At 38.8% G+C, this 22,464-nt stretch overlaps 2 protein-coding genes across 3 annotated transcripts in view; both read right to left on the bottom strand.

Moving 5' to 3' along the window:
- The window catches only part of ryk (receptor like tyrosine kinase), an 87,083-nt gene extending 69,030 nt beyond the window's left edge, over positions 1-18,053 (bottom strand). For both annotated transcript variants that reach the window (XM_056750099.1, XM_056750100.1), the window contains exons 1-6: positions 17,433-18,053; positions 10,129-10,250; positions 9,421-9,520; positions 8,805-8,936; positions 8,365-8,430; positions 8,144-8,285 (exon numbers count right to left, since the gene is read on the bottom strand). In XM_056750099.1, the coding sequence (XP_056606077.1) occupies positions 8,144-8,285; positions 8,365-8,430; positions 8,805-8,936; positions 9,421-9,520; positions 10,129-10,250; positions 17,433-17,649 (779 nt within the window). In that variant the 5' untranslated portion in view covers positions 17,650-18,053. The remainder of the gene's footprint in view (positions 1-8,143; positions 8,286-8,364; positions 8,431-8,804; positions 8,937-9,420; positions 9,521-10,128; positions 10,251-17,432) is intronic.
- A 395-nt stretch (positions 18,054-18,448) lies between these two features.
- Positions 18,449-22,464, bottom strand: part of sned1 (sushi, nidogen and EGF-like domains 1) — a 96,212-nt gene continuing 92,196 nt past the window's right edge. The window contains exon 28 of the mRNA XM_056749646.1: positions 18,449-19,237. Within this exon, the coding sequence (XP_056605624.1) occupies positions 19,230-19,237 (8 nt within the window). The 3' untranslated portion in view covers positions 18,449-19,229. The remainder of the gene's footprint in view (positions 19,238-22,464) is intronic.

Below are 22,464 nucleotides of genomic sequence, written 5' to 3'. Positions count from 1 at the left end.
ATGTATGGAACGAGTTGATAGATCTGGATAGAAACATACACTTGTTTCTTGATTTATTTCATTTTATTATTCTATTTCATTTATTCCATTTATTCCAATATTCATCTATCATATGTATTCATTCATTTATTTTATTATTCACTTCTATTCATATTATTTATGTTCCTTACTTTACTGTTTTTTTTAAAAGGTTGAATTAAAGTAAAATTTAATTAACTAAAGCTAAATAAACATCATGTCATACCTAAACTGTATATAGCCTATTGTTGGGTGGAAACGATCACATCACACTGTCAATGACTCTCTTGAACTGTGTGAACCTTCTCTTCTCACAGTAACATTTACTGAATCTGTGACTCGCGCTACAGAACGAGAACAGAAAAATGTGGATAAAAGAAATCTAATTAAATAATCCACGCTTTCATATGCTCATAAACGAATTTAAAATAACGTAATACAAACTTGCATTTTGTACTGTATGTAAAGAGGCAGCAGTGTGGTGCGCGCTGTGTCGCTATGAAAGTACACGTGGGCGTGAGCTGCGCACGGGATGCTCCGTTCATCCTTTATATAACAGGGCAGGAACATTTATTTGTGCCAACTGCTGTCAGAATTTTAAATACTAGAATCTGAGTAATGAATAGGGGGGATTGTGTTACTTGTCGTAATTGATGTGATTTGTATGATGATGTTGAATGTATCTGTGTGGTGAAGTCAAAGACAATTTTCCACTTGTGGACAAAGTTATTTAACTTAACTAAATGCGGGTGTCCAATATACAGGACGGTGACAAGGGGACCCAATAAGAATCCAACATTTACATTAAGCTATCATCCTATTTCTTTGATAAATGTATACATTAAAACATTGCAAAAGCCCTAGCCCACAAATTAGATAAAATCACACTGCACGGAGGGAGTAGACAAGTATGCCCTCTCTCCCCCTCACATTTCACTATTTTCATTGAACCATTAGCAGTAGCCATCCATCAAAATAGCTCCATTAGAGATATTCAAATGTAAAATATGCATCACAAAATTTGTCTTATAGTTACTTCTACTATATTTGAAAGATACCCAATCATCACTACAAGAAACAATTAATCTCATTTTGCCTCATTCATGAAACACGTGGAGAACGATTTTTTGTGTAAATCGTTCGTAAAGTCGTTCTGACGTCAATTTTCGGATCCATGAATATGTTTGTATTTTCAAAATGTTAGTTGGTATGAATTAAATGTACACCGGCACCCTATCACCAGTAAATGGTGCGTAAAACACTCAGATATTCTGTATTCTTTAGACAAACTGATGCACTATGTATCAATGATATTTCACAAGTTTCTTGTTTCATTTTTTACTCTTTAACTTTTGGTAAATTGCAGAGCTCGTCACTTGTCCTATTTTACACAGCTTTTCAATCACAGTGGAGGAGAGGCGGGACAAACACTACATTGACCAACCATCATACTTGTACAACACGACAATTGATGAGTTAATGTTATCGGTTACTGCATTTTAATATTCAGTAACATTCTTTAAAACAATATACTAGCGTCATGTATCTGCCATGGATATTCCTCATCCTGAAACCAACACGTCTATTGAAAACACACCTCGCTTTTCAGAGCTTAGCATAGATCATTGAATCCAATTAGATTGTAGTCTCGCAAATGCTCGCAAACTTAATTCTCAGCAACCTGTCAAAAAATCTAAAAGGTTGTCGTTTTAGGTTTCAAAATTGGTGTTGAATATTAATATTAACTAATTTAAAAAGTAATACATTTTCATTGTATTTTAAAAGTTTAATTTTAAATAATATAAATATACTTTTAATCACACTATTATTTTGTGTATTAATCTTTAAAAGTAACTATTTTTAAGAGGTAAATATAATTTGTCACACTATGTGCAGTGTGAGCACCAATCCGAATCTCCAGGTGCCCTCTTGAGAACCTGACAGAAAAACGTACGTGCACCCATACTTATAACACTAACACAGAATAAAAAATATATATAAAAAATACAGATAACTACAGATTATACATATATGTAAAATACAACTATTACAAGCAGGGATATTTAAAAACAAAAAGAAGATATGATGTGGAGATGGTGGTCTAGTGGGTTAAACCACTGAACTGGTAATCAAAAAGTTGCTGGTTCGATCCCAGCAGCCCCCACCAGTGTGTCCTTGAGCAAGACACTTTACTCCATGTTGCTCCAGGGGGATTGTCCCTGTAATAAGTGCACTGTAAGTCGCTTTGGATAAAAGCGTCTGCCAAATGACTAAATGTAATAAATGTAAATGATATGTAATGGCAGATATAGTGCAAACCAGTGAAATATACAACAGTGCAGATGTAAGGTAGTGCAAAGATCTTATAAGTCTGTTTAAAGTGACAAAAGAGCACGCTTTGTTTAACCTGTCAGAAGAAGTTGTTGAAGATGGGCAGGCCGATGCTGAATGAGGTAGTGAGCAGTCCAAGGATGCATAAAGTGACTAGTGCATGTCAGTGTATGTGGTGGGGGCGATGGGAGGACCTTCAGAGGAGATCAGAGTTCAGTGGCGCATGGGGCAAGAGAGGGTAGGGGGGCAGGCGCGGAAGGGTGTTTAGCTTCCTGACTGCCTGGTGGATGAAGCTCTCATTTAGTCTGCTGGTCCTGGTCTAGAGACTTCGCAGTCTCCTCCCTGATGGCAGCAGCCTGAAGAAGCTTTGTGGGTGGGATCACCTGCAATGCAGAGGGCTTTGCGGGTGAGACAGGTTCCATAGATGTCCTGGAAGGGGGGAGAGATACACCAATGATCTTCTCAGCTGCTCTCACTATGCGTTGGAGTTGGTCTTGCGGCAGGAAGCATTACAGGGACGATACCACACAGTGATGCAGCCAGTCAGAAGGCTCTCGATGGTGCCTCTGTAGAAGGTGCACATGATGGGGGCTGGGGCCCTGGCTCTTCTCAGTTTGCGGAGGAAGTAGAGACGCTGCTGTGCTTTGTTGGCCAGTGCTGCGGTGTTGTTAGTCCAGGAGAGATCCCCCTGAGATGTGCACCCCCAGGAACTTGGTGCGGCTCACTCTCTCCACAGTCGCACCATTGACGGTCAGAGGAGCATGCTGAGAGTGTACTCTCCTGAAGTCAACAACATCTCCTTCCTCTTCTCCACATTCAGAGAGACATTGTTGTCACTGCACCCCCTGGCCAGATGGCTCACCTCACTCCTGTAGTTTGTCTCATCTTTGTTGCCAATATGACCCACCACAGTCGTGTCGTCCTCAAACTTGATGAAGAGGTTGGAGTCGTGTGTCGGTGTGTGGTCGTGGGTCAGCAGGGTGTAGAGTAGGGGACTAAGCACACGTCCTTGAGGGGCCCCGTGTTCAGTGTGATGGTACTGGATGGATTATTTCCGACCCATACTGCCTGAGGTCTCCCTGTCAGGAAATCCAACAGCCAGTTGCACAGCGAAGTGTTTAGTCCCAGGTGAACCAATTGGTGAGTGAGCTGTTGAGGAATGATTGTGTTAAATGCTGAACTGAAGTATATGAAGAGCATTCTGACGCACAAGTCTTTTTAGTCCAGATGAGTGAGTGCAGCATGGAGTGCAGTGGCGATGGCATCATCGGTTGAGCGCTTGGACCAATATGCAAATCACATGGTGTCCAGGGAGGGGGGAGGACATACTTGAAGTTGTGCATGACTAGCCGATCAAAGCACTTCATGAGAATAGGAGTAAGTGCAACTTGACGGTAGTCATTGAAGCAGGATGGAGATTACTTTTTTGGAACTGGAATGATGGTGGTAGCTTTGAAGCATGTGGGGACAACAGCCTGACTCAGCGAGATGTTGAAAATGTCTGTGAAGACATTAGTGAGTTCTACAGCAAAGTCTCTCAGCACAAGCCCCGGAATATTGTCAGGACCTGGAGCTTTGCGTGCATTGACCCCTTTGAGGAATCTCCTCACACTGTCCGGGGACAGTATCATCACCTGGTCGCCAGGAGGAGATGAAGTCTTCTGTGCAGCGGTGCCATTTTGTGCCCTCAAAGCGAGCAAAGAAGGCGTTCAGTTCATTTAATTCAATTAAATTCAAATTTATTTACATAGCGCTTTTCACAATGTGCATTGTTCCAAAGCAGCTTTACAGGCGCAAATAAGAAAATCACAGAAAGGTAAAACACAGCCCAGTGTATGGTGTTTATAGAGCAAGCAAGATCATTCTAAGAAATAATATCTAATAAATAAATAATTAAATAAATAAATGCAGTCTCCCACACAGTCCAACACTGCCATGGCTGTGGCGAGGAACCCAAACTCCAATGATTGATTAATGGAAGGAGGAGAGCCCACCACCCGCTACCCATGAAGACCCACTCGCCGAAACCGTGCAGGTAGAACCCGGTTCTGCAATGCAATCATCACCAGAAAACAGAGGAACAACCAGGGAAAAATATTAATGGCATAATGTTACTTTATTCCTCTGTTGTCCAACATCGACCACAAAACAAGACCAGACTTTCTGAAAAGTTATGTGATCGTATCTTTTTGACCTGGTTAGAACTCTGGCAGCTGCATTCTGAACTAACTGTATTTTGTTTATTGATGATACAGGACACCCACTAAGTAGAGCATTACAATAGTCAAGTCTTGAGGTCACACATGCATGAATAAGCTTTTCTGCGTCAACAACATATAAAATATTTCGTAATTTGCCAACATTTCTAAGGTGGAAGAAGGCTGTTTTTTTTATATTTGAGATGTGATTTTTAAATGGCAGGTTACTGTCTAGTATGACGCCTAGGTCTTTAACTGTATTTGTTGGAGCAACAGTGCAGCCTTCAATTTGTAGGTTATAATCAGAGATATTCTGTTTACGGGTTTTTAGTGCGAAGTAATATTTCTTTTTTGTTTGAATTTAAAAGAAGGAAATTAGTAGTCATCCAATGTTTTATATTGTCGATGCACTCTGCCAATTTGGTAAACTGGAAGAAATCATCTGGTCTTGATGCGATATAAAGCTGAGTATCATCTGCATCACAGTGGAAGCAAATTGCATGTTTTTAATAATGTTGCCAAGGGGCAGCATGTATATGGAGAAAAGCAAGGGTCCTAAAACCGATCCCTGAGGGAATCAATAATTTACATAATTTACTTGCGTTAGATTTGACAATTCCCCATTTAAATGGACATATTTAACAGGGAGATGGTGTTGTCAAAGGTCTGGGGTGGGGGTTTGTAGTCCGTAATGGTCTGAATCCCCTGCCACAGGCTCAGAGTGTCTCTGCTATTCTCCTGGAGTACGGTCTCTTGGCCTCTCTGATGCCGCGGGCTAGATTGGCCCTAGCTGTCTTCAGGCATTTCCTCATTTAAAGCTCTGAAGGCAGCGTTCTGAGCCTTGAGGAGACTTGAGACCTCCCCTGTCATCCACAGCTTCTGGTTGGCCCACACAGTGATGGTCTTTGTGAGCATTACATCATCAATGCACTTGTTGATGTAGGCAGTGACAGTCTCCGAGTACTCTTGGATGTCGGTGTTGTTATTTTATGTGGCAGCCCTTCTGGCCACACTTGTTTCTGTTTACAAACTGAATTGGGGATTTTAACGAGTGGTCTGTATGCAGTTATTAGCATGACAGTAATGTGGTCTGAGTTGCCAAGATGGGGGAGGGCTAGGGCCTTGTAAGATCCTCTCTTGGTGGTGTAAACAAAGTCCAGAATGTTGTTTCCCCGTGTTGGAACTTCTATGTGTTGGTGTATTTTTGGGAACACACTCTATAGGTCTGCGTGGTTTAAATCTCCAGCCGAGATGAGAAAATCATCTGGGTGGGCCGTCTGCTGCTCACTGGAGGGATACATACAGCAACGAGAAGTATGGCTGTATATTGCTTCGGTAGATAGAACGGCCGGCGCTTAATAATCATAAACTATGCCAGGGATGAGCAGTGTTTGCAGACCACAACAGTGTCGTGGCACCATGCATCATTGATGTAAACAAAAAGTCCGCCGCTGCTGGTCTTACCTCCCTCCGCTCAGTAGCATGTTAGTACAACGAGCTGAATAGCGTAGTCCGGAACGTTATTGCTGTGCCATGTTTCCGTGAACACAAAAACACAACAGTCTCTTATAGTCCTTTGAGTTGAGAGTTGTAATCGGATGTAGTCCAGTTTATTGTCCAAAGAGTGTACGTTAGCCAGTACGATGGTGGGGATAGCTGGCTTGCGTGGGTTAGCCGCTTGCCTAGCCCGGACACCTCCACGCTTACCCCTCTTCTCCTTGTGGTGTCTCCACAGTGGGCGAGATGCAGTTGTGGGGGTCGGTGATGGTCGAGTCGTCCGGAGCAGACCGAGGTCCCGCAACTCTTTGCCGTGCACGAAGTTTAGCTCTAATAATGTTGTTTTTTCGACATCGAGAAAAAACTCACGACTGTATTCGTGCTCAAAGACAGGTAGACACGAGGAAGACATACAAAAACAATCCGGCTTACAAGACGGAAAACACGTAAACACTGTTCTGTAGGGAGAGAGAGAAGCCGTAGCATGTGCAAGCGCCACCATCTTGGAAGGCAGATTAGAAACTATACTCCCATTCCTGCAAAATAATCAAGGAAGTATGCTGTCGTTACATGGCCACAGTGATATCACCCTCCTTGTGAAAGCAGTTGGTAACGTTGGATATGATGACGGAAGTTAGCCTATTTCCACATGTGCTGCACAATTAATCATGTTTAACAAGATACTACTTAACTTCTGCAAATGGGCACAAAAGAGCATAACACAACTTCAGCTCATCTTCCATAACAATAACATGGCCCGATTTTCTTACTTTGTTCAGAATCACGGCATCAGGAGTCATTGCTTTTTGGAATATCTACAAATCAAATCATGCATACAGTCTAAATAAACGCACCTAAAATTAATCTAAACCGTCCATCTCAGAATTGATTTATATATTGTCTTCGAAAAAACTACTCAACAAAACATCCAAAAAAATTTAAGACATTAAGCATACCATATGCTAAATGGGAATCAGATTTATATATTACTCCTGAATCAGATTTCTGGATGGAAGTATGCAAAAATATTTGACAAAGAATGCCAACCTGCAACTCATCCAGTATCAAGTATTTCACAGATTTAACCTAACTGGAACGAAACTGTTTAAAAGGGGATTTACCTCGCAAACCTGGACACTTTGCAGACAAAATAGCCCAGACACATATATTCAAGCACTCTGGGACAGCACTCCAATTAAACAAATTTTGTGTAGATGTCACTAAATCACTGTCTGTCTTTTTGGGATGTCGCTTTCCAATGTTCCAACATTCCCCGCCCTCTGTATACCTACAGACTTATCCACAATCAATTCTAACCATACAAACACCCAGCTACTTCTAGTGGCACAAACTGTTGCCAAGAAAACTATCCTCATGAGCTGGAAATCAAGGAATACCATACACAATGCATTTGGGGAAAAACCTACTTATAGACTTCGACATCTCTATGGAAAACATGCCCACCTCCTCTCATAACAACACACCAGAGAAACACCCCTCTTGGTCATCTCTCCTTACCCCCTTATACCTCATAATAACAAATCAGTTAACCTTCTTTGCCTGGATACTAAGAACTAACAGCACAAAATATTATTTCTAGCAATATAATTAGTGACTGTGTTATTTTTACTACTTCAATGTTTTTTTATTACTATTGTTATTATTAGAAATATAATTATTTTGTTCTCTGACGATCCCCTGCTGGCTGATCCCTGATGTAAAGTAGTCGGGTGGTTGAAGTAAGGCTTGAGGTGTCTGCCTCCGTACAGTCTCCCCACATTCTTCCCTATGACTTCCTGCATCATAACTTAAGTTCAACCTTATATGCCTCTCTAGTTTTTCTCTAGTGAGAAGTAATGAGATTACATAGGTAAAAAATCTACAAACAAACAACTAGACAATATTATTTATTATTACTTTTTAAGGTGGGGCCAATGAAAATTCCAATGAAAATTTTGGCAGGGCCAGTAAAACTTCCTGGAGTAAAACAGTACAAAAAATCCTTGACCTTGAGCCCTGGGCAGGTATTCAATTCAAATCACTACGTACGGTCACAGTACATCACAAATGTTGCGATGTTAACACAAATACACACACACCTGTCATCCATTTCCACTCTCTTTATGGTGTGCAGGTGTAGCACGGCGAGGATAATGGCCACCAGGAAGATGACGATGCAGCAAACACACACACTGATGTAGAAAACACGAGTGGATGTTGTGGGAGCATTAGAACTGCTCGCTAAAGGAAAAAAAGATAATTTAACTCAATATAGAACAAAATTCACAAAAATGCTAAATGAGTGACTAAAGGTACTCACGGCCAGTTCTTTGAATGGTTATGTTTGGGAATGGCAACGTTTTAGGGGGCTCAGGCTGCTCAATTCCTGTTAAGCCAAAAGCAAAGCTAAATCAATAACAATCGCTGTATTGTTATTAAACATTAAAGCCTATCCATAAAAATAGATTCAGACATGATGCTCTGATGAGTTTCATGAGATTCAGCTTGAGTTGTGGTCTCATTTATGTTTGATTTAGCTAATTTGGCACATGTGCTTTGAATAAGCAGGGAATAAATCCATTGGCCATATTTAACTAAACCGTATAACAGAGGTCTTGTGTTGTTGTTATTATATGTGCATGTTTTCGCAGGAGCTGCAATATGCCAAATTCAGAAAAATCTCAGCTTTATTAAGGAAACTAAAAAACAAAATGACTATCAGACTGTCGGATGAAGGTAAAGCTGATTAACAGATCTTACTTCGGTAACACATTTTCCTCCGTTTGAAGTTGAGTACAGTGAAGTTGTTGGCTAGCGTAGTCAGGTTCAACTGCACGGTTAACACAGCCTCTCCATCAGCTTTACCAGAGCAAAAGAGGTCCACTCTGAACACTAAACAAACATAAACACAAGTATAATTACTAATAACCTGACAAGCCTTATTTTTACAGTAAAGTTAATAAATCACAATTATACTCAATGTTTGTTAGCTTTAAATCTATATAAATACTAGCAGATTTGAATCTTTTCTTGATCATAACATTAATGACTTGCGTATTGAATTGTTTTGGTTAGCAGCATTACTTATTTATGCCATTACATTACTGTACAACAGATTCATGTAAACTGCATGACAATGCCTTTTCAGAAAATAAGGAATAGATCAAATCTAACAAAATTATTTCTTGGTATTCATAAATTACATTTGACTTTAACCCACAGTCCTGTTGAGAAAGACACTTAACAAAGAGTCAGAGCTAATATTTTGTTAGGAACATTAAAAAGAAACATACTAAGTTAGAGCCACTGATTTTCTATTTTTTAAGCAACTGTATCTTTATCATCACATACAAGAATGAATGCATGTTTTACTCACCAGAGCGAGTGCGAGGCACCTCTCCCTGGACAGTGATGTTGCTCTGAGGTTGATCCATGACTGACGTGTTTTCCATCTGAAACCCCAACCTGTAATCAACCTGTGAAGGAAAGAAATAGTTGGGAGATAAAATGTAACATTGCCAGACATAACATCATTTTAGTGAAGCCATTAATTAACTGTGGATCTTTGATCAATTTGATTATGCTTGATGCGTGTTTGACTAAAGCATACAATTAAAAAAGGAAAAAAATAAGGAACATCTTGAAAATCACAACAATCATATAAGTGTGTTAAAATCATTAAGTATTAGACAAATGTATTCATCCTTTTGTCCCATGACTTAAGTACTGTATACTAGTGTTGAGGTACTGAAGTTATAACAGCTTCTTGGTAGCGCCTTTCAGAAAAACTGTCAATTAAATCAAGCTGAAATTTCTGGTACAATGATTTGTTCGTCTTGACCAGTAACAAAACATTTTTTTTTTACTTAATCATTGAATCAATAATTAGAATACTTTTATATTACAGGTGGTATTTTTTAAACTTTGTAATTTTCTGACAACACCAACTACATCATACATCGTTTGAATGTAAAAAGTTATAATTCGGTTCAAATGATCTCCCAAATGAAGTAACAATTTATGCAGTCATCTTGCAGGTCTAACATAAATATGATTGACAATAAATATGATTGACAATGTCAACCTTGGTGCTGGAATGCCAAGTGAAATGCAGACTGTTGGTATCACTGGGCACAGGCAGGATGAAGGACAGGGCATAATGATTTACCACATCATCCCTCACATAGTACAGCTCGGCATCAATACCTGCAGAGAGAAAGATCACAAAACTGATCAGAACAGTTAGGCAGCTTATCTTCACAAAACTTTCCTTCCTCAAGGGCTCATACAAAATTTGAGAGCTTTTCCACCATTGTGCCAAACTGTTCTCGTTGCTTTACCATTCCACTCCTTGCCAAAACCGGACCAGCCGGTATAGATATGGTTTCATTTTCCACTGGGAGCTGATTACAGAACTCTTTAGAATGTAAACACAAATGCTTCACTCGCTACCTTTGCATATGATCTATGACCACTGACCAGCTCCATGCCACGATCCTGTCTGTCCCCCCCAGTTTGTTTCCCTGTGATTTTCCTCAAGACTCCACTCACCTGTACCCTGTCTGCAATTATCCAGAACTGCCAGTGATCTCCATCTTGCCACACCATTTATACTCCCTCTGTTCTCCATAAACATACCCTGTGTTCCATTCTGAAGTGATCATCCCTATGTCCTTTTACTTTTGAAGAGTAAAGTTCCTGATGTGTAAACTCTAGAGGGAAAACTCTCATAATATGTCTGTTTAAAATGTACTTTGCAAAAAGAGCAAATGAAAACCACGTCATCTTTCCATTATTTGGAGTGACGATTTGTATGGTGTCCCATTCCCAAAGAGCCCTTTTGAGGGCAATAAATCCTGTTTGAAATGCAGAGATGAAAAAACCTAGACCATGCATTGGCCACTTTGCTCCACTGCTGCGAAACTTGTAGTCCTACAGCAGGTCACCATATCTCATGATGCACGGTAACAGGCTAAAAATCTGTCACCTTCCCCTGTTTTACACAGAATAGCCTTATTGTTCTCCATATTCACTCTTTTGACATCTAATGCCTTCTATGTCTTATCCTGAAGAGCATTTAGCTGTGATGAGAACAGTGACTGTGGTACAGCAGGTCACCATATCTCACGATGTTGTCGATTTTGTGTATGACAGTATGTTGAATATGCATTTGAAAACAGTTTAATGTATGTTTCGTATTTTTTTTATGAGCATTAAAAAACTATCTGGACCTCTCTGACCTCACTAAAGTCACACCGTTATTGGCTGAGACATGTGATTAAATCATCACAAAATTAATACTTTATACCTTCAAATGTTACATTAATAAAAATACAATACTGTGTTAATTTTTGCAGATTTATAACAACTTAAACACAAATACCATGGTTAACAGTTACCGTAGTAAGAATATATTTATAGTGGGGATAATGAATATTTGAAAAGCCTATAGCCATACCCACTAGTGTACTTTTCTCTCAGGTGCAAATTAACATTACCTACCAATGATACGGAAGTTGTTAGCTCTTCTTTTCAAAATGTAACGCTACTGTTTATCAGCATCTTTGGGATATTCCCCTTTTAAAAGATAGTTCGTCAGCTCCAGCTGCATGTTACCATCCATTTTGCACAGATATAATATATGGTGCCGATCTCGTTGATCTGCTTTCCAGTGGGTACAAACTAGCTAACAGAGCCCCCATGTGATTGGCATTGCGATATGGGGAGATGGGAAGAATATTACAAAATAAAAAAAACTTTTTTATTAAATTATTACAGTATTGTATTTTAGTAATGTAACATTTGAAGGTATAAAGTATTAATTTTGTGATGATTTAATCACATGTCTCAGGCAATAACGGTTTGACTTTGGTGGCGCCAAATTTTGGCCATAGCCAGCAATGAGGTCCAGATAGTTTTTTAATGCTCATTAAAAAAATACAAAACATACATAAAAATGTTTTCAAATGCATATACAACATACTGTCATTCACTAAATCGACAACATCTTTAACAATAAATTATTATCAATGACAAAGAAGTTAACGAAAGCAAACACAGAACGTTCCCCTAATGTTGGTTCCCATTTGCCAATCCAAAAAAGAACGTTCCATACAGATATTGGATACAGGTAAATCTAAAAAAAATAGAATATCATGAAAAAGGTCAATATTTTTTGTCACTCATTTCAGAAGGTGAAACCCATATATTACATCGATTTCTTATACATAGAGTGAAATATTTAAAGGCTTTATTTTGATAAATGTGATGATAATGGCTAACAGATAATGAAAACCAGTGTCTCAGAAATCAGCAAATTACCTCAAAACACCTACAAAGGTTTGCCTTTAAATGGTCTGTCAGTCTAAATGGTGCTCTTCAGGATAAGACATAGAAGGCATTAGATGTCAAAAGAGTGAATAAGGAGAACCTTAAGGCTATTCTGTGTAAAACAGGGGAAGGTAACAGATTTCTTATCCCGTTACCGTGCATCGTGAGATATGGTGATCTGCTGTAGGACTACTGCAGACACACCTACATATTGGCTATAAAACAATTACAATGGCAATCACAATAATTCCAAACGCAATCAGTATACAAATTAAATGAAGCTGCTTTGTACAGTTCAATCGGCGTGTTCAGCCACTCATGTCACGTCACCACTCTAAACAGACTTTCCGAAAAGCCCGCTCACAGTAACGTGCACGAGCACAAAGCGCATTCTCGCCCAAATTTACGATCTTTGCGTAGAGATCTGAAAATATCATGGGTAACAGAAAATTTTGTAACACCTGAACTAGCCCCGGTAATGGAGTCAATGAGGCGAGCTCATCGAGGTGCAAAAACGTGCAATTCCTGGACTTTGGTCGAGACAGAGTCGTATGTGACAATAACGGCACATTACATTAGCGAGGACTGGAAGATTGCGTCACATGTGCTGCAAACAAGAGCGGTTTATGAGTCTCAGACAGGTGCGCGTCTGGCAGAGCTACGGTCTCATGCCTTGGAGGAATGGCAGCTATTGAATAAAGATGTAGTGCTTGTGAGATATAATGCGTCGAATATGATCGCTGCCGCTCAAATCAGAAAATTCACTCCCGTGAAATGCTTTTTGTGAAGTTTGTGAGGTTTCAGGACGTTCTCTGTGTCCAGTGCTGTTATTTTATCTTTTTTATGATGACAATTTTTCATATTGTGATGCATTTTGATATTGACTAACTTCAAACTTTAAAACTGCATTTAGGCAGACAACGCTATACTTCTCGCTCTGTACAACTCATAATGACAGGTGAATATCGGATTAGGGATGCTCCGATCCACCTTTTTTGCTTCCGATACCGATTCCGATACCTGAGATTCAGTATTGGCCGATACCGAGTACCGATCCGATACTAAGGTAACATTTTTAAAGTGCACAATTACTTAATAAACTGTGTGCATTGCTGTGCAAGACATCAAGCTCGACTTAACATTAATTTCCTGACCCCGTAAAACAAAATAACAAACAAATGATTCACAAATTTTGTGAATTATTTATTAAACCAGCAAAATAAAACAAAATGTTCACTATCTTAAACTTGAAATTCAAAATTAAAGTGCAAATTAAGCAGCTGAATAAAACAACAGCTTCACTAGCTTGATAGACAAGTATTAATAAATGGAAACAAAATCTCTTAATAACTGTTATGTGCAAATATAATTTAAAAAAATCAATGCACAATAAACAATAAAGCAGCTGAAATTGAGCAAAAAAGCAATAGCTTCACTGCTTTAGATATTCAAACAGGAATCAGCTCTTTTTAATGCTTTAGTCATTAAAGCAAAGTCCACTAAACTAAGCTAAAGTTTAGTGGAAATCAAATTTAACATCCAACACCGAAAGATAAACAAAACACTAGCTTCCCTAGCTTGTGCTGCACATGTAAAAATAAACGGAAAAAGATATAATAGTTTAGTCGGTGCAAATAGAAATTCAAAGTCAAATTATCCACAAAACTCACCGCATTAACATCTTTATTTTTTTCGTATACATGTTTGCAGACATTTTGGTACAGTTCAGGTCTCAGTTACGCTTCACAATGTCGTACCGTGGCTCCAGGTGGTTTATAAGGAGTCTGAAGCCATTGTTCGCAACGACGGACAGCGGTTGCAAATCCATTACCATGAAATTCAAAATGCTTTCAATGATTTTCGCTGCTTTCACACTACCAGATGGAAATTTCTGAATTATTTTCGTTGTCTCCTCCAAAGTTAGCTGCTTCGTACCGTCTCGTTTTAGTTTCTTCAGCTTATTGAACTCGGCGTGCTTAAATTAGTAGTATTATAATGAACAGCTTTATCACAACCCCTCTGAACATTTACTTCTCATGTATTGCAAACAGCGGTGTAACTTGTTGGCGTAGCTGTTCTAAAATAAATCTAAATGGCAGATATTTTTTGTCGCTCCATGCTGTTCGCTGCTCAATGTAAGCTACGTTCGCTTGTTCACGCACACTACGTAAAGAGCACGTTGCTAGCGTATGATGTCACAGGCTTCGCAAAGCACAGCCACGAGAGAGTTTAAGCGCCGGTGTCTCCAGGAACTTTTACATCGCCTAGCAGAAATTTTATGTAAGCTAGATCGGGTATCGGCGCAATTTGTCACCGATACCCGATCTAGAATTTTATTCAGTATCGACGCAGATTTCCGATACAAATATCGGATCGGAGCATCCCTATATCGGATCTGTCTGATTCATGGCAGACGTAACTTCACGTATCTGATTCATATCAGATTTATTCCCACATATGATAGAGGCCTGAAACCGATTAGAAAATATTGGAATACATGTGCTTTTTTCCTGCTTACACATTCGTGGGTCATATCCGATCTGTGCCACATTGGTGGAAAAACAATCGAAATTGGGTCACTTGATACATGCAATGTAAATGCAGCCAAAAAAACATTGCAAGTCAATGGGGACCAACAGCTTTCATTTACCAACATTCTTCAAAAAATATCTTATTTTGTGTTCTGCAGAACCACAGAGAGCCATAAATCCCCCAATGTTCCTCATATAAGGGGGGAATTCCTCTGCATATTGATCGACCATAATCTATACAACACAAAAATTGAGAGACACGTTCCACCTATCATTGAAGGACGCATGAATTAAAATCACAATTTTAACCCGAGCTTTAGTTATATAAGAGGGAATTGTATTCACGCAAACATCATGTAAGTGTCAAATCTGAAAATACACTTGTTACTGAGATTACATCGGTTATTGACACAATGTCCAGCGAATGCCAGGTTCTGGAACTCACCATATCAACGACTACTTCTCTAGCCCCGCCCGCTGGTTCGCGCATGACAGAACCAGTGGCACGGAACCAGATAGAGCGAGCAAGCAATAAACAAACATGCCATTTAAGATAGCTAAATATTGTCCCATCCCTGGTTGTGGAAGAATACAGTCGCTGCATAACCCTCCTTCGGATTTTGGGATGTAAAAACCACGCAAAAGTCATAAGTAAACCTCATACAACAGTATAAAACAGTAAACAAGGCCAGTTTATTAGACCTTTAAAAAAGGGTCATTCCTTGTCAAAACAACCACATTTTGATTTACCTGGCTTTTTTGCTACTTTTACAGAAGTTAGACCAACATCTGGAGTGATGTTAAAAATAAATGAAATGCCACCTATGAATAGTAATCCCTTTATCCAAATTCTGTATTTTTCTCAATTCTAAATTATGTTGTTCCCAAAAGAAAGGTTAGCAAAGTACAATAATCGAAAAGGATCTCTAACGATTCTGGAGTTACAGGCATGCAAATTTTGTAAAAAAAAATTCCTTTCTTTAATTTTTGAGCCATAGACATAAGATGAATAAAATTAACAGATTTACTAACAGATATACTGATCTCTGTGTAAAAATAAAATTATGATGCTGGCATATTTCTCATGTAATTTTTTACCCTCTCTAATATGGCTCCAAATTAATTGATTACTTAAAGGTCCACCCCTCCCGGTCAAAACACTTCGAAAGCTGACAGAACATGGCGAATTACATGCAAGGGGACCCGCAGTTAATGTAGATAGGAATAGCTCATTCTAAGGTAATAAAAACGTAAGGCGTCATTGTGTAAGGTCGTTATACACCTCTGAAGACATAGTTTTGTATATTATAATGTATTTCTGTCAATAGATCCTCCAAACAAGGTACACACTAGACCTTTAATTACTATTCATCTGTGGAATTTAATATTTTGTCTTTCATCACTACTGATGTTGGTCTTGCTTCTGTAAAAATAGGAAAAATTAAACATTCGAGCCGGGGACTTCTGGTTGAGTTGACACGGAATGACCCAATACTGCTTTCAAAAGCCTATGGGGATTTCAGATGACAAAGTACTACTACCAACCTTGGAACATCTGATTTGGCTAAATCCTAGCCAGATTTGGTCTCTTGCTTATCTTTTGTAAGACTTTTTGTTGTTTTGTTCTCTACTGTATAATATAATGCCTATATATGTGTATACATATGCATGTACATAAATATGTATATGTGAATACATGACATGTGTACATATTTTTGTTTTCCTTTTCTCTGTGTCATATTACTTTTAGGGCTATATCTTTAGTGTGTTTTTTACAAGTGCAACTGCTTTGATAAGACAAAAATTGTAAACACTTAAGTTAAAGCTGAAGTGTGTAGTATTTAGGAGGATCTATTGACAGAAATGCATTAATATAGATGTTATATCATATATTATATCATGTTTTTAGAGGTGTATAGAGAGCTTACATACTGAACCATTATGTTTTAATTACATTAGAAAGAGCTATTTCCATTAACATACACCGAGGGTCCCGGACCTATATGGAATTCGCCATGTTGTTTCTACAGTAGACATTAGGATAACACAAGTGAGAGTGAGAGATTTTTAAAAGGCAACTATCTCATGCCGTACTGAAAGCACTGGAATATACTTGGAAACTGTATAGCCTATCCTTATTCCTATTAAAAAAAACTCTTATCCGTCTCTAATAACATGCCGAAAATGTAAGTTTGTGTATTTAGTAACTTTCTTCCTCAATTCTGCACATTTTAACAGCATAAAATGTCTGTAGATGTTGCAAGGATCCCCCAAATTTTGTCTGGCCTAAATGTTAATGCTAACATGTGGAGCTAACCAAATACAACACTGAAAGTTTCAGTAATTTATTGCCATGTAACAATTATAAAACATTTGTACACACCCAGTTCTCGGAGTTTAGTATTTAGTTTAAAAAGCAAGTAAGGTATTTTTGCGGACAAGTAAAAGGCAAAACTTCAGGTGTATCCCAGAGCTGTGCGCTGGAATAAAGTTAGTCAATTTAAACAGAATAATAAATTATACACACCTAGAAGTTTCTTCACCTCTTCCTCGCTCATGAATACGTTCACGTTCGGTCTGCTGATATTGTTTATTCCCGGCGCAATGCTGGGGTTAGCGAGGCATCGGGCCCCATCGAGAAGCATGAGGAGAAAGAACCCCCCTAGTTTCCAAAGAACCATATGCGGCCAACCCCTGGACACCGCCGTCGCGACTCCACCGGAGCCCCGCGTTGGCACAAACATTACAACTGTGCAAAACTCTGTGCAATCGAATGGCGCCACCAAACCTCATCCAAAGCTTGAATTACTTTCCGAGGGCGACATACTACTAGGTTTAGTGACGACGTTCTTTGACGATTCCACTATATCCGTCTTTTCTCCCGGTTAGTCTCCCCTCCTCCGCTGTCGATAGCCGCTCAGCTAAATCTGCTACGGTAACGTTAGCTCGCTCTCAATCTCAGCGATTGCTCGAGCAGGGCCAGTTTAACAGTTCAACTGGTATATTGTTGGTTTGTACTTCAGATCTTTATGCTTAATCGCTGCAATTTTTTATCGAGGGGAATTATTAACACTCTCTCAAAACACAGCCCTTAAAATTATCCTTCAGCTCTTTCCTTTCATGGGCTTTCCTAACGCCAGCAATCTCACTTTTCGTGGGGGGTGGTGGCTTGTCATTTAAAATCACTAACGTTATGGACACGCAGCCCGGACCTTTGGATACGGGTTCGTTCTTGAGAGTTAATACTACAGGCGACAGCTGCAAGTTAATAACTTTATTTTGTAAAATATGTATGAAATTATTATTGTACTTCTATGCTATTACAGTATTATTTACATTTATCTCAATGGACGAGATTCATTGTAGGGACTCGTGGGAAAATACACACTTAAACAACAGATGCTGAAAATTCCTATCATCACACTGTATCCCTCGAAGGAATAATAAGAATACATCAGTCATTTGATATCTTTTTTATTTTTTAATCACAATTTATTTCAGCAACCACTGTGTGTAATATATTTTAACAAAACAATCGCGGGTTAAGGCTAGATGGTGTACAGCAACGGCCAAAATCTCTTAGGTTTAGGGTTAAATTTGCCTGTAGGATTATAGCGAATCCGGCGAGATTTCGACCATAGCTGCCACAACATCTCTGGAGCTTGCTTATGATAAAAGCCCCCTTCACATTCTATGATAGTATAGTGACATCTTATGGCAATGTACAGTATAGCGTCGGCTCATTTGTTAACACACATTGACAAAACATTGAGCATATTGTCAAAAGCCATTGTATAATGCCCATTAATATTGTCGGTATTTACTAGTTAAAAATATGTACAAAATCTGACTTTCACCCTTTCATACTTTCCCCCATATCCCCCTTATACGATTTATTTTTCTCAAGGTACCAAAAGCAGGACTAATTCAAAATGAACTTCAAACATTAATCTAAACACTATTTACATGGTAGCTAGCAGAGTTGAGTTTTACACATAAAAAACTGAAACAAATGTGTAATGTTTTCCTTCCAGTATGTTGTGTGATCTTGCTGTAGGAGAAGAGAATGCTTTAACCAGCTCAGATAATTGAATGAAAGATACTTGTAGTTTTGGATACGGAACAGACAACTATTTACAAAAAAAATCCCTGAGGGAGTAGATAACAAGTACATGTCAATAGCTGTATACACCAAAACAGCCAAAACAATTCCAGTCAATGAAAGGGACAGTGATACAAAAATAGGATGGTAATGATGTTGGTAACGCATCCTCATTTGAATTGAGACACGGAGAAGCAATTACTTTCCAAATTCATAATTCCTTCAGTTTCCTAAAAAAAAAAGAATATTATAAAAAAACTAATAACATACATGCAGTATATAAAAAAATAATAGGAAATATATCCACTTCATTATTGTTGTCCTTGTGTTCTTCTGTCTGATGAGAGAGAGGGAATTTTTTTTGTGAATGTACAGATGCAAATATAAATGTATTTATAGGTACAGCATGTATAGGACGTTTCATCGGACGCGCACACACCTGACCCCCAGTTAACTTCCGGTTGTTGTTTAGCTAGTGTATCATAATACACCTATTTATATATATTTTAATTTATGTTAATATTAATGTATATTAATATTTTATAATTGTATTAAATAAACAATTTGTTGAATGGCCCCTTGCGGCCTGTTTCAATAAGGAGGTTCAACCAACACTGAGTTAAAATGTGAACTCTTGAGTTGTTTCAGAACAGCTGATTTAAGTTAGTTCTATCAACTCTAGGTAGACTAACCTAGAGTTCAGTGCTTGCACCAGAACTACAACAAGCCATGATCAATGAAGATCCGATATTACGATTCACCATGGCATGGGCACCAAAAGAAAGCATCATGGCGGCAGAAAGTGCTTGAGAGCAAGGCACACTTTCCACTCTGCATACGGTGGATTTACTAATGTGCTTTAAAGGGACGCAATCCCAGAAAATGCACTTTAAATGTTTATCTATCAGAAATTGAGTCGCCAGCGTGTGTGCAGAAACACCCTGTAATTATACAAATCCATCTATTCTTCTTTTTGTAATCTCCTTTAAACCACAACAGTGACACAAAACAGGCTGTTGGCGATCCACTAACAATATGATGTCACATTGTTTATGCCTGCCCATGACCGCTCACAGACTCTGCATTATGAGCGTGTAGATCACAGTGGCTGTGTCCCAATTTGGGGGCTGCATTCTTTGAAGGCTGCATTTTAAGACCAATTGAGTCATAGCAGTGCGACTAAAGGCTGGTAAGGCTGTCCCGATTCAAAGGTTGCTACATATGCAGCCCAAAAATACGACCTTATTTCAGCTGGTTTTTAAGGATAGAACAAATGTATCCTTCACATCTTAGGCTATCCCGAGATGCATTGCACGCTTGTAACGGCTTGAAATTTTTAAATGATCATTCAAAACTTTAGTTAAATAAAAGTATGTAATTCAAAAAAAAGGTTGATCTCAGTGTTTTAATATGAAATGTGATGTTATTAATTAACATTATTGATGGGTATTGATGGGAAATTTCTAGGGTTGGTTAATGTAATATACTGTTATGCTGTTTAAATCTGCACAAACATGTCATGTTCTCTAAAATAAAATATAATTTTCTTGCTCTGTATTTGTTTAAAAAAGTCAGAAACATCTCTGCTGTGTCCTAATGCTGTCACCACGCAACATGAGCAGCTGTTGACGCAATTAGGAAATCCTATGGGAGGCTAGACCGTCTTATTTCAGTTTGATTTTTGGACTGTTGAGGCTGCGTGCTTTGAAGAACAAGTCCTCGTTTTTAAGTCCGCGACCTAGAGGTTGCAGCCCCTGAATTGGGACACAGCTACTGTCAGCCATTTTCAGGATAGTGCAGATGCACCCACTAGCCAGCGAAAAAAAATGTAAAAAAAACGACAAATCTGTGCTATTGTTGGATGCATGGGCGTAGGTTTGGTCTCAGCTTTGGTGGGGACATCCCCCTCCCCTTGGAATTCTTTTGTTGTAAGATACCAGTGCTATTATGGCGAATTCCTTTTAAATTTTAGACTGTTGGCAATATAGAATATCACAATACAGAAGTGAATCTTTCTTGATCTCATTGTATTGTATCCTGACCCTGATACACCATCCTGTATAGTGTCCCTAAAGAGCTAGTATAACTGTATAATCTCAAAAATGCATTCTCAAAAACTAAAAACCTGAGACTGTGTAATGCTGAACAACCAAACATTTTATTAACAAACAAACATAATTTACTATGTACATTTGTTGCCTATTTATACTTACAAAAAACACTGTTGCAAGAGGTAGACTTGGAGAACTTTGAGCATAATAATAAACCAAAAAACAAAGCAAAAAAACATCTTCATTATGGCTACTTTCCACATTTTACTTGATTCCTTCTTTTTAACTAAACTTTTCAAACAGATGCCTACGTCTGTCATTTACAGATACTTGGCCTGCCCTACATCGTTAAGGTCCACTTTGTCAAGGGCCTCTTGAAGTACATGACATACTGTTACATTATTAAGGCGCTGCTGAGACATAGTAGATCTTAACCAAGTTTTCAGTCTCGTCAGTGCACTGAAGCTTCGTTCAGCTTCAGCTGAGGCCACAGGGACGACCAACAACAACTTAACAAGCTTCTCAACCTCATCAAATAAGCCTCTCACCTCATTTGGCATTGCTTTCAGAATGCATGCAGCTTCATCACTTGATGTGATTGTATGCTTTGAAAGAAACATTGGTAGCTGAACCTTCAAAATGTCTCTGTTTATTTCTGGATACTGTACAATCACATCATCCATCTGCCCAGTGAGGAGAACATTCCTGATCTGTTTCAGTTTCTGTAAGTCTGGTTGGTTAAACCGTTCCTTGAACTGAATGCCCAAACTGTCCAACACCTTAAAAAATTGAATTCTATAGTTTTCCTCTGGTATTTTTGCCTTATGCTGACTAGCCCTGCCAGTGAATCTTTTGGGGGGATTTCTTTGATGAGGGAGTTGAATAGGTTCAATTCCCATGGAGTCTACCATTGACACTGCCTTCTCAAACACTTTTGCAAACTTTTCCTTACTCCTTTTTTCTTGAAGAGTTGAACTAACATAGTCAACAGCAGCTTGCATGCCTTTAAATGTTTGGGACTGTTTTTGCAAAGATTTGTTTAAGCACTCAAGCTCTCCCAAAACCTCTGATGCTACCAGCAGTCCAAGAACAGTATTACCCTTCTGGAAGCGATCTAGGAGACCATTGGCTCTAGTGCCATTTTGAGAACCAACAGATGTCCTTTCCTCCAAACTACACAACACAGCTTCATACTGTCTAAGAACTGTATCAACAGCTTGACCACGCACTGTCCACCTAGTTGGACACAGAGGTTTAACTGTTTTGGTAGGCCCTTCAGATGTTAGATGGTTAGCCAATACCCCTTTGAACGTCCCTGATTGGTTGCTCAGAGTTCCAAACTCATGGACCCACTGCAATGTGTCACGTAGTAAGGTAGAGGCACTGCAAGCGCTTTGTGTAATAAG

The sequence above is a fragment of the Triplophysa dalaica genome, chromosome 6 (assembly GCF_015846415.1).
Source record: "Triplophysa dalaica isolate WHDGS20190420 chromosome 6, ASM1584641v1, whole genome shotgun sequence".
Classification (NCBI taxonomy): Eukaryota; Metazoa; Chordata; class Actinopteri; order Cypriniformes; family Nemacheilidae; genus Triplophysa; species Triplophysa dalaica.
This window is presented reverse-complemented; position numbering and strand designations above follow the sequence as displayed.